Source organism: Entelurus aequoreus, linkage group LG21 (genome assembly GCF_033978785.1).
Source record: "Entelurus aequoreus isolate RoL-2023_Sb linkage group LG21, RoL_Eaeq_v1.1, whole genome shotgun sequence".
Lineage (NCBI taxonomy): Eukaryota > Metazoa > Chordata > Actinopteri > Syngnathiformes > Syngnathidae > Entelurus > Entelurus aequoreus.
In genome coordinates this window covers 9,816,264-9,827,356 of record NC_084751.1, presented here as the reverse complement: position 1 = coordinate 9,827,356, position 11,093 = coordinate 9,816,264, and the positions used below count along the sequence as shown (strand labels likewise).

General features: G+C 42.3%; 1 protein-coding gene across 2 annotated transcripts in view; it reads left to right on the top strand.

The window, feature by feature from the left end:
- The window catches only part of grk3 (G protein-coupled receptor kinase 3), a 63,072-nt gene that overhangs the window by 37,191 nt on the left and 14,788 nt on the right, over positions 1-11,093 (top strand). For both annotated transcript variants that reach the window (XM_062030839.1, XM_062030838.1), the window contains exons 5-12: positions 4,355-4,429; positions 4,500-4,561; positions 4,623-4,674; positions 4,759-4,850; positions 4,929-5,028; positions 5,112-5,190; positions 7,291-7,421; positions 9,307-9,401. In XM_062030839.1, coding sequence (XP_061886823.1) covers positions 4,355-4,429; positions 4,500-4,561; positions 4,623-4,674; positions 4,759-4,850; positions 4,929-5,028; positions 5,112-5,190; positions 7,291-7,421; positions 9,307-9,401 — 686 coding nt within the window. The remainder of the gene's footprint in view (positions 1-4,354; positions 4,430-4,499; positions 4,562-4,622; positions 4,675-4,758; positions 4,851-4,928; positions 5,029-5,111; positions 5,191-7,290; positions 7,422-9,306; positions 9,402-11,093) is intronic.

Genomic DNA, 11,093 nt, shown 5'->3' with positions numbered 1-11,093 from the left:
AATATATATATATAAATAAATAAATAAAAAATCAATAATTAATTAAAAAAAACAAAAAAGCCATACCGGTAATTTCCGATATTACATTTTAAAGCATTTATATCGGACATCTCTAATTAAAAACGACTTTAAAGGGTAAAACCATTTAAAACAATAAATACAAATCTAAATTTAAAAACACAGAGGACCACATAACTCACGTACTGTTAAAAGCCAAAGAATAAAAGCGGGTCTTAAGACGAGACTTAAAACACTGCACTGTTGGGAGCAGTTGGAACATGGAGGTGCAGAGAGGTCCAGAGCTTAGGGCCGACCACAGAGAAGGCCCTGTCTCCCCTGGTTTTAAGTCTCGTCTTTGGCACCACGAGCTGGAGCTGGCTCTTGGACCTCAGAGCGCCACGAGCTGGAGCTGGCTCTCGGACCTCAGAGCGCGCGCAGGAGTGTAAATTTGGTTGAGGTCCGAGATATAATGAGGTGCCAGTCCATGCAAAGCTTTAAAAGCAAACAGCAAGATTTTAAAATCAATTCTAAAATGAACAGGGAGCCAGTGCAAAGTCTCAAGAACCGGGGTTATATGCTGGCGTTTCCTGGCCCCTCTTAAAAGTCGTGCTGCCGCGTTCTGGACTAACTGCAACCGGGAGAGAGCTTTTTGGCTAATGCCAGCATAAAGTGCATTGCAGTAGTCCAGGCCACTTGAAATAAAAGCATGCACGACTTGTTCAAAAAGGTTAAAAGATAAAAACGGATTTACCTTTGCTAAAAGACGAAGATGATAAAAACACGATTTTAAAACGCCATTGACTTGTTTGTCAAGTTTAAAATCACTGTCTATAGTGACGCTAACACGCATTAGTGAACACTAATACAACACCTCACAATAATGTCGGATTGAAAGCTAAAAACGTTATGACAGACCGCCTTAGAATATTAATTATGAAGGATAAAACACTGAATACATATGAACGTCACACAACCTGTCCGTCGACATATTTAACAATCAAGCAAAACACAACAAAAATGCAACAAACACGGCAAAATATGAACGTGAAGGGTAAAAAAACAAAAACACCTACAATCTGATAGTGAAGTGAAGTGAATTACATTTATATAGCGCTTTTTCTCAAGTGACTCAAAGCGCTTTACATAGTGAAACCCAATATCTAAGTTACATTCAAACCAGTGTGGGTGGCACTGGGAGCAGGTGGGTAAAGTGTCTTGCCCAGGGACACAACGGCAGTGACTAGGATGGCGGAAGCGGGGATCGAACCTGCAACCCTCAAGTTGCTGGCACGGCCGCTCTACCAACCGAGCTATACCGCCCCATTGATACATTAGATATATTTCACTAAGCTTTAAAACTTTGCTGAAAAAATCTCCTTCGGCGTCTATCCCTGACACCCACATTTTAGGCTGGCCGCTCTGGAAACCCTCTGTGGAAACGCTCCCCACCCACACTGCTTGGTGCCTCGCCTGAGCTGCTGTGACTTAGATTACCATAGTAACTAATTACATTACCATGGTAACTAGTAACAGATTCCAACCATCAAAATACTTTGTGTAGTTCAAGACTTACAATAATTTCAAAACATCACTGCACATCATATGGCGGCTACAGTTTCGACCTTACAGATCTAAAAAAAAATATTTGGGAATGTCCAGCGGGCCAGATTAAAAAGCTTAATGGGCCGCGTGTGGCCCCCAGGCCTTAATTTGCCCAGGTCTGAGCTAGAGGATACATCAACACAATTAAAACAATACATAAATATGTAATGCAGGCAAGATAATCATTTCATGAAACAAAACACCAATGTAAGACACTTAGCAGTTTTATTAACACTTAACCTTCCAACAGTACAAATATTAATTCTCCACCTGCATTCACTCTTATCCAGTCATAAATATTTGTACATTTTGACACAAACCACCAAACTATTTACTTTAACACCATCTAAAATTAGGGATTCAGTATTTTTTTTTTTTACAAGCCGATACGACCAGCTTTGCAAAACCGATAACTTATTTATGATACTTTAAGTGTAGATTTGACTGTAGTCCTGGAGCTAAAACAAAAAAACTCCCACAATTTCAAACAAACAGCTTGTTTTGCCGGCGCAGGTGTCTTCATGAGCTGCTGAGGTTTGATGTGTTTGTTTCCTCCCCTGTGGAGTGTTTGCAGGGCATTTGATGCAGGCGGCACACAGGATTTATTTTGTCCCGCACGGCCATTGCCATGTTTGTTTACACTGTGAGCTTAAGGGAAGTTTTTAGGACCTCCCATGAGGTAGGAGCGCTTGATATGTTTACCCTGAACCACCTACAGCACAGGACGGGTAATCTTGCCTCATTAGAGCGTTGTTTCTTTTTTTTTAATGTCATTTACGGTGTCATAAATCCTAGAACTTGTTCGATAAATATTGTGCACTCCTAACTAAAATATAATTTGTGTTTATTATTTTTTGTCTACTTCTAGCAAGCCTCTCAGGCTGTAGGGCGCAGGTGTGAAAGTCATTCATTGAGGCCACATTGCACTCATGGTAACAGTGAATATATATAAATATAGATGTATTATATTTTTACCTGACATGTTTTGACTGTTATCTGCAGTCAGTCAGGTAAAAATGTCATCTTATATACTGCAAAATATTGTCTGATTACAGGAACATTTGAAAAGTATATGAATAGGAAGACATAATGAACCTTTTTAAGCAGCTTATACATTTATATTCATATACAAAACACAAAACCAGAAAAGTTGGCAAGTTGTGTAAATGGTAAATAAAAACAGAATACAATGACTTGCAAATCCTTTTCAACTTATATTCAATTGAATAGACTGCAAAGACAAGATATTTAATTTTCTAACTGAGAAACTTTTTTTGTGTGTGTGCAAATAATCATTAACTTAGAATTTAATGGCAGCAACACATTGCAAAAAAGTTGTCACAGTGGCATTTTTACCTCTGTGTTACATGGCCTTTCCTTTTAACAGCACTCAGTAAACGTTTGGGAACTGAGGAGACACATTTCTGAAGCTTTTCAGGTGGAATTCTGTCCCATTCTTGCTTGATGTACAACTTAAGTTGTTCAACAGTTCGGGGTCTCCGTTGTCGTATTTTAAGCTTCATAATGCGCCACACATTTTCAACGGGAGACAGGTCTGGACTACAGACAGGCCAGTCTAGTACCGGCAATAATTTACTATGCAGCCACGCTGTTGTAACACGGGCAGAATGTGGCTTGGTATTGTCTTGCTGAAATAAGCAGGGGCGTCCATGAAAAAGACGTTGCTTGGATGGCAACATATGTTGCTCCAAAACCTGTATGTACCTTTCAGCATTAATGGTGCCTTCATAGATGTGTAAGGTGCCCATGCCCATGCCTAGATGAGCTCGGGCCCAGCGAAGCCGGCAGCATTTCTGGGTGTTGTTTTTGAATGGTTTTCGCTTTGCATAGTAGAGTTTTTACTTGCACTTACAGATGTAGCGACCAACTGTAGTTACTGACAGTGGTTTTCTGAAGTGTCCCTGAGCCCATGTGGTGATATCCTTTACACACTGATGTTGCTTTTTGATGCAGTACCGCCTGAGGGATCGAAGGTCACAGGCATTTAATGTTGGTTTTCGGCCTTGCCGCTTACATGCAGTGATTTCTCCAGATTCTCTGAACCTTTTGATGATATTACGGAGTGTAGATGGTGAAATCCCTCAATTCCTTGCAATAGCTGGATGAGAAATGTTGTTCTTAAACTGTTCGACAATTGCTCACACATTTGTTCACAAAGTGTTGACCTTCGCCCCATCCTTGTTTGTGAATGACTGAGCATTTCATGGAAGCTGCTTTTATACCCAATCATGGCACCCACCTGTTCCCAATTAGCCTGTTCACCTGTGGGATGTTCCCAATAAGTGTTTGATGAGCATTCCTCAACTTTGTCAGTCTTTTTTGCCACTTGTGCCAGCTTTTTTGAAACATGTTGCAGGCATCAAATTCCAAATGAGCTAATATTTGCAAAAAATAACAAAGTTGACCAGTTCGAACATTAAATATCTTGTCTTTGCAGTCTATTCAATTGAATGTAAGTTGAAAAGAATTTGCAAGTCATTGTATTCTGTTTTATTTACCATTTACTTTACTGGTTTTGGGTTTTGTATATTCATTGTAGTCAGTAAGTGGAAATATGTGTTAGTGAGGGCTCTGAAGTGGAAAGGAGGTAGGTTTAAATAAGCTCTGCTTCTTCCTACTCCTTTTCGGACATGTTGTAAAGAGAATGATATGATGTATCATATTGCATTTATGTTCGAAATAAACTCAAAAGGGATGGCGTTGACGTCTTTGTCTTTTGTGTCGCTCACAGCCGTTCTCCAAAAAAGCTGTGGACCACGTGCAGAGTCATTTGGCCAAGAAGCTGGTGCCCCCGACCCTCTTCCAGGTAGACCCCTCCCTCCCTCCCTCACATCACCATCACAAATGCTGCAACTTGTTTTAACGTGTCGCTGCAGCCTTACATCCTGGAGATATGCGACAGCCTGAGAGGGAAGATCTTCCTCAAGTTCATCGAGAGGTGAGACGAAGGGACGCGGCGATTGTTGGCTAACCTCACCCCGCTGTCCTCTCCTTTGCAGCGACAAGTTCACTCGCTTTTGCCAGTGGAAGAACGTGGAGCTTAACATACACGTGAGTACGCCCTGCCGCCGCCGCCACGATAATTTGCGTGAACTGGACAATAAGAACTTTCGTGTCCACGTGTTCCTTCTCCAGCTGACCATGAACGACTTCAGCGTGCACCGCATCATCGGCCGCGGCGGCTTCGGCGAGGTGTACGGCTGCAGGAAGGCCGATACGGGCAAGATGTGAGCATGCGGCGCCTCTCGCCGGACCCCAGTGGCGCCGCGAGCTCGTAGTCACGCGTGTCTTTGGAACCCCTGCAGGTACGCCATGAAGTGTCTGGACAAGAAGAGGATCAAGATGAAGCAGGGTGAGACGCTGGCGCTCAACGAGAGGATCATGCTGTCGCTCGTCAGCACGGGGGTGAGTCCAGCCGCCGTTTGAGAGGAGCGGGGAGGGGCTCTGAGGTGTTTAAGAAGCTGACGCGATGTGGCCTGTGTCTGCAGGACTGCCCCTTCATCGTGTGTATGACGTACGCCTTCCACACCCCCGACAAGCTCTGCTTCATCCTGGACCTCATGAACGGTAACCACACACTCGCTCTGCAGCCCACAGCTAGTGGTCCTCCTCAGTACAGCACATACCTTCGCCAAGGTCCAACAATGCTCCGATCCTGTAGGTGGCAGCAAAGTACATTAGAAACAACCACTGCTCCATCTGCTGGATCTGACGGGTCACTGCCCCTCCGAGCCCCCAAAAGTGGCGTAGAATTTCTCCGTCAGCACCTTTATCTGGACTTGCACTACTATTCACCCCTTGTGTAGGTTGTATTCAGTCACCTGACTTTTGAAAAGCAGTGGGTTACTGTGCAGCAAACAGTGTGCAAACTATCTTGAGTATGCAAGGGGCCTAGATCTTACCACTAAAAGCAAATACCAGCAAAACATCAAACTGTGCAGTTTAATTGATCCCTATAGGTTATCAATAAAAGATTTGTTGAGTGATCTCAAGGATTATCCATCGGTCACGTTACCAGGCATGTCGAACTATTTGGTAAGGCAAGGCAAGGCAACTTTGTTTATATAGCACGTTTACAACAATTTTTAAATTGGACCAAAGTGCTTTACAGGTTAAAAAGCATAGAGCGAAAAAAACCAAAACAAACAAAGAACATAAACAATGAATGAGCTAAACAAAATAGTGCAAAAGCAATACAGTAAAAGGGTTTGAATAAAAAGTAAAATATTATTATATTTGGTAAAGGTGTCAAAAAAAAATGTTTGATTGAATTGCGATTCTTAATTGTAACGATTCTTAATTGATTTTTTTTTAATTTTTTTTAAATCTGTACCGGTTGACTTTAGAAAATAGAACTTGTCGAATGAATTTTTATTTCACTTTGTTAAATGTTTGAGTAGCAGTTTGTTAAACAAAACCTGTTTTTATTTATTTTTTTAATATAAACATTTATCAGAGCTGTTTGTCTATCTATGGAGAAATGTACTTCATCATAAAACTGCCACCCATTGTTATTTAAAAAAAAAAGTATGGATTTTAAATCGAGAATCGATTCTAATTTAAATAGTTATCTGCAAGAATCTAATCGAATCATGTGGTGCCCAACTATCTGGTGCTCCAGACGTCATTCTACACAACAAAACAGATTAAAGCTTGGAAAAGCACGGAGGTCTACAACACTTTGTGTGTGTCTGGGTCAAGGACATTGGTATCAAGACTCTCCAACATATACGGGAAACATCAATGATGATTGGTTGGTTTACATATAAGAACATCCATGATTGGTTGTTGTTTACTATGATGAGTCACGATTGGTTAAGATTAGGGCAAAACATTAGGGACAGGCCAATCGGAGGCAAGATAGGGCGGGTCATGGAAGCAGGAAGTGAAATCACAACAGACATCCCAAATGACGAGGAGAGAGTTGGAGAAGAGAAGAGGGAATATTCAAGCGGGTGATTTATATATTAAATAAACTAGTGGAAGATGGCAGAGGGATTGTCCTACTTAGATTTTTCTTTTAGCGATGTAGACCACGTCCAGGGAACCCACAATGTGTCTACTTGTCCACATTTGGACAAATGTATGCGTCTGGATAAAACCATGGCCAACACATTCATTTTCATTTTTCAATTCTTTAAACGCTTAAACATCTTTAAACGGTGCTTTTTTGGTGCAAATGTTTGTGTGTTCAATTGCAAAAATGGAACATGCCACCAGACCCCCGGCTTATTTTCAGTCTTTTTCATTGAGTTCAAATCACATGCCTGCTATTTGAACGGTTCCAACAGCCTAAAACAACGCGACCGTAGGGCGTTTTTCTTCCAGCAAGGTAAAATGGCAAAACAAATGCTGCCTCGCATAGTTAATGAGCCGGACGTCACTGATGTCAGGTGAACACAACCTATTGATTGATTGAAAAGTTTATTGACATCTTAAAGAATTTAATCCATGTAATGCTTTAAAAAGGCAAATGGCTATTGTTATTCATGTAATCGTGCTAACATGACTACTCACCTGGTGGAGGTCATTGGCACTGACACACACACAAACCCCGACATTCACACGCATGTGGAGGCCGTCAAGTCCTGGAATTGATTATTGTTTACACCCAAGAGACAATTAGCGCAGCCAATTGATGTTAATACTGACTGTGTGTGCGTCTAGGCGGCGACCTGCACTACCACTTGTCCCAGCATGGCGTCTTCAGCGAGAAGGAGATGCGCTTCTACGCTGCAGAGATTATACTGGGCCTGGAACACATGCACAACCGCTTTGTGGTGTACAGAGACCTCAAGGTACGACTTTCACCACGCCTTCCTACACACGCTAACTGGACCATTGTGGCAAAAATAATAATCCCCATTATTTTGATTGATATTGTAATTACGGTTAATTACACCATTATTCACTCATTTGAAAACATAATTATTGTTAATTAAATCTTCACGTTTATTGGTGCAGTACATATTTGGACAATTTTGACTAGTATTTTAGCTCAAAGCATCATAAACAAAGTACATTATGCTTGTGTACGTTTTTGAAACCTTTGTTTTGTTAGCGCAGTCAGACTGGATGTTCACACCGCGCTATTATTGTGAAGGGGAGGCGGGGGGGGGGACTGTGCTGTGCTGTTGTTCTCAGTAAGGAGACAATTTGAGGCTTTACGAAAAGAGAGCCTCTCGAGCTGCGACCACAGATTTTTTACATTGATCTTACATCGATGATGTCATTCACAACCACACAAGCATATGAGATGTGTTGTGGGTGTATGGATCGTTCTCGCCAGCTTTAGCTTCGTGGTTGAATCCCTGTTCAAAGGGCCGTATCGACATTGTTCAGTTCAGGGCGGGGCGCTTGAGTGTGTCAGGGATGAATGACACATTATTTTCCCAAACAAATGTTCCTTCTCCTCACAATGACAACATTTCACTCACATTGATGTCAATTTCCCTGATATTCTCTGCATTTAACAACAGATTCCGTTTTATTGGCCAATTAAGTGACTTTGTCCGTTTGGAAATCATATACCTTACTTTATTTGTTGAGTTGAGTGACTATTGATTAGGCCTATTAGTGAAGTGAATTATGTTTGTACAGCGCCTTTCTCTAGTGACTCAAAGCGCGTGAAACCCAATATCTAAGTTACGTTTAAACCAGTGTGGGTGGCACTGGGAGCAGATGGGTCAAGTGTCTTGCCCAAGGACACAGCGGCAGTGAGTAGGATGGCAGAAGCGGGAATTGAACCTGGAACCCTCAAAGTTGCTGGCACGGCCGAGCTATACCGCCCCAATTAGCGCTGTGTCGAATAAAAAGTAGCAACTGGTGAGATGCTAAACTTTGATAGACGTGCTCTTGTTTCACTGTCACAAGTTGTTAATCTGTTGTTTTTTTTTGGGATTATTACATTTTCATAATCGCGAGAAGCCACAATCGAAATCCAAATTCGATTAATTGTCCAGCCCTACTCACTGGTCTAATGTTGGTTGTGCTGGGAGAGAAATGACATCTTGCGTGATGACTCAATGGCATCTGTGTACTTTCACTTAGTCTTTTGAGTGCGTAAGTGAGAAGCACGTTAAAATGCAGTACACTGCCGGTGGCCGGATGTTGTCTAAAAGCGGTGATGGACCCTTGCCATCCGACACGGTGGCCTTCCTGGCCACGTAGCGGTAGGGGTGGGGCAGACTATACTGATGGAAAGTAGTAAACGGAAGAAGGTAACTATAGTAAAAAGTATGAATACAAAACACATTTTGGGGACGGCGTGGTGCAGGTTGGGAGAGTGACCGTGCCAGCAACCTGAGGGTTCCTGGTTCAATCCCCACCTTCTACCAACCTAGTCACGTCCGGTGCGTCCTTGAGCAAGACACTTCACTCTTGCTCCTGATGGGTTGTGGTTAGCACCTTGCATGGCAGCTCCGCCATCAGTGTGTGAATGTGTGTGTGAGAATGTGGAAATAGTGTCAAAGCGCTTTGAGTACCTTGAAGGTAGAAAAGCGCTATACAAGTATAACCCATTTACCATATTTTATAGAAAATAATTACAGCTTTATAAGAAGAGGTTTTTTGTTGTTTTTTTAACACAGTGTGCTTACTGAAGTGCACTGGTGCGAGCATTCCATTTGAGACACAGCCAATGAGTTTGCCTGTTTTTAATCCTAAGTGCGCTTCCTCTCTCAGCCAGCTAATATCCTGTTGGACGAGCACGGCCACGTTCGGATCTCCGACCTGGGCCTGGCTTGCGACTTCTCCAAGAAGAAACCTCACGCCAGCGTGTAAGTTCACCTGTTTGTTTGTGTGTGTGTGTGTGTGTGTGTGTGCGTGTGTGTGTGTTCTGACAATGCTTACTTAATGGGGACATCGCTCTGTTTACACAGTCACCTTCAGGGGACCTCTGGCGGTATGGGGACAAAAAAACAGGTCCCCTAAAGGGAAACCTTTTTAAATGATAGTCAGATCCATTCTGAAGATGCCTAAGTGAAAAGTGAAACATTTGTTATCCTGGCATTAATAGTACTGTGATTCTGTATGGTGTCCATGCTTAGTTAAAACTAATATATTTTTCCAAAAACAAAATCTGGTTTAGTGTTCCTTAGGATGACATTTTCATACAGCATGATTATAAAACATTATTACCTTAAAGGCCTACTGAAATGATTTTTTTTTTATTTAAACGGGGATAGCAGATCCATTCTATGTGTCATACTTGATCATTTCGCGATATTGCCATATTTTTGCTGAAAGGATTTAGTAGAGAACATCGACGATAAAGTTCGCAACTTTTGGTCGCTGATAAAAAAAAGCCTTGCCTGTAGCGGAAGTAGCGTGACGTCACAGGTTGAAAGGCTCCTCACATTTCCCCATTGTTTACACCAGCAGCGAGAGCGATTCGGACCGAGAAAGCGACGATTACCCCATTAATTTGAGCGAGGATGAAAGATTCGTGGATGAGGAATGTGAGAGTGAAGGACTAGAGTGCAGTGCAGGACGTATCTTTTTTCACTCTGACCGTAACTTAGGTAAAAGGGCTCATTGGATTCCACACTTTGTCCTTTTTCTATTGTGGATCACGGATTTGTATTTTAAACCAGTGGTCCCCAACCTTTTTGTAGCTGGGGACCGGTCAACACTTAAAAGTTTGTCCCACGGACCGGGGGGTGGGTGGGGGGGATTTTCTTTTTTTTTTTTTTTTTCATAAAGAAATACAATCATGTGTGCTTACGGACTGTATCCCTGCAGACTGTATTGATCTATATTGACATATAATGTATATATTGTGTTTTTTATGTTGATTTAATTTTTTTTTTTTTTAAAGTTTTTTTTAAAGTTTTTTTTTAAATTTCTTGCGCGGTGGTTGGGGACCACTGTTTTAAACCACCTCGGATACTATATCCTCTTGAAAATGAGAGTCGAGAACACGAAATGGACATTCACAGTGACTTTTATCTCCACGACAATACATCGGTGAAGCACTTTAGCTACGGAGCTAACGTGATAGCATCGTGCTTAAATGCAGATGGAAACAAAAGAAATAAGCCCCTGACTGGAAGGATAGACAGAAGATCAACAATACTACTATCAGGAGACACCGAACCAAACACTGGACCTATAACCACACGGTTAATGCTGTGCCGCCTGTCGCAGCCTAGCAATGCTGTTGCTAACGACGCCATTGAAGCTAACTTAGCTACGGGACCTCGACAGAGCTATGCTAAAAACATTAGCTCTCCACCTACGCCAGCCCTCATCTGCTCATCAACACCCGTGCTCACCTGCGTTCCAGCGATCGGCGGCACGACGAAGGACTTCACCCGATCATAGATGCGGTCGGCGGCTAGCGTCGGATAGCGCGTCTGCCATCCGACTCAAAGTCCTCCTGGTTGTGTTGCTGCAGCCAGCCGCTAATACACCGATCCCACCTACAGCTTTCTTCTTTGCAGTCTTCATTGTTCATTAAACAAATTGCA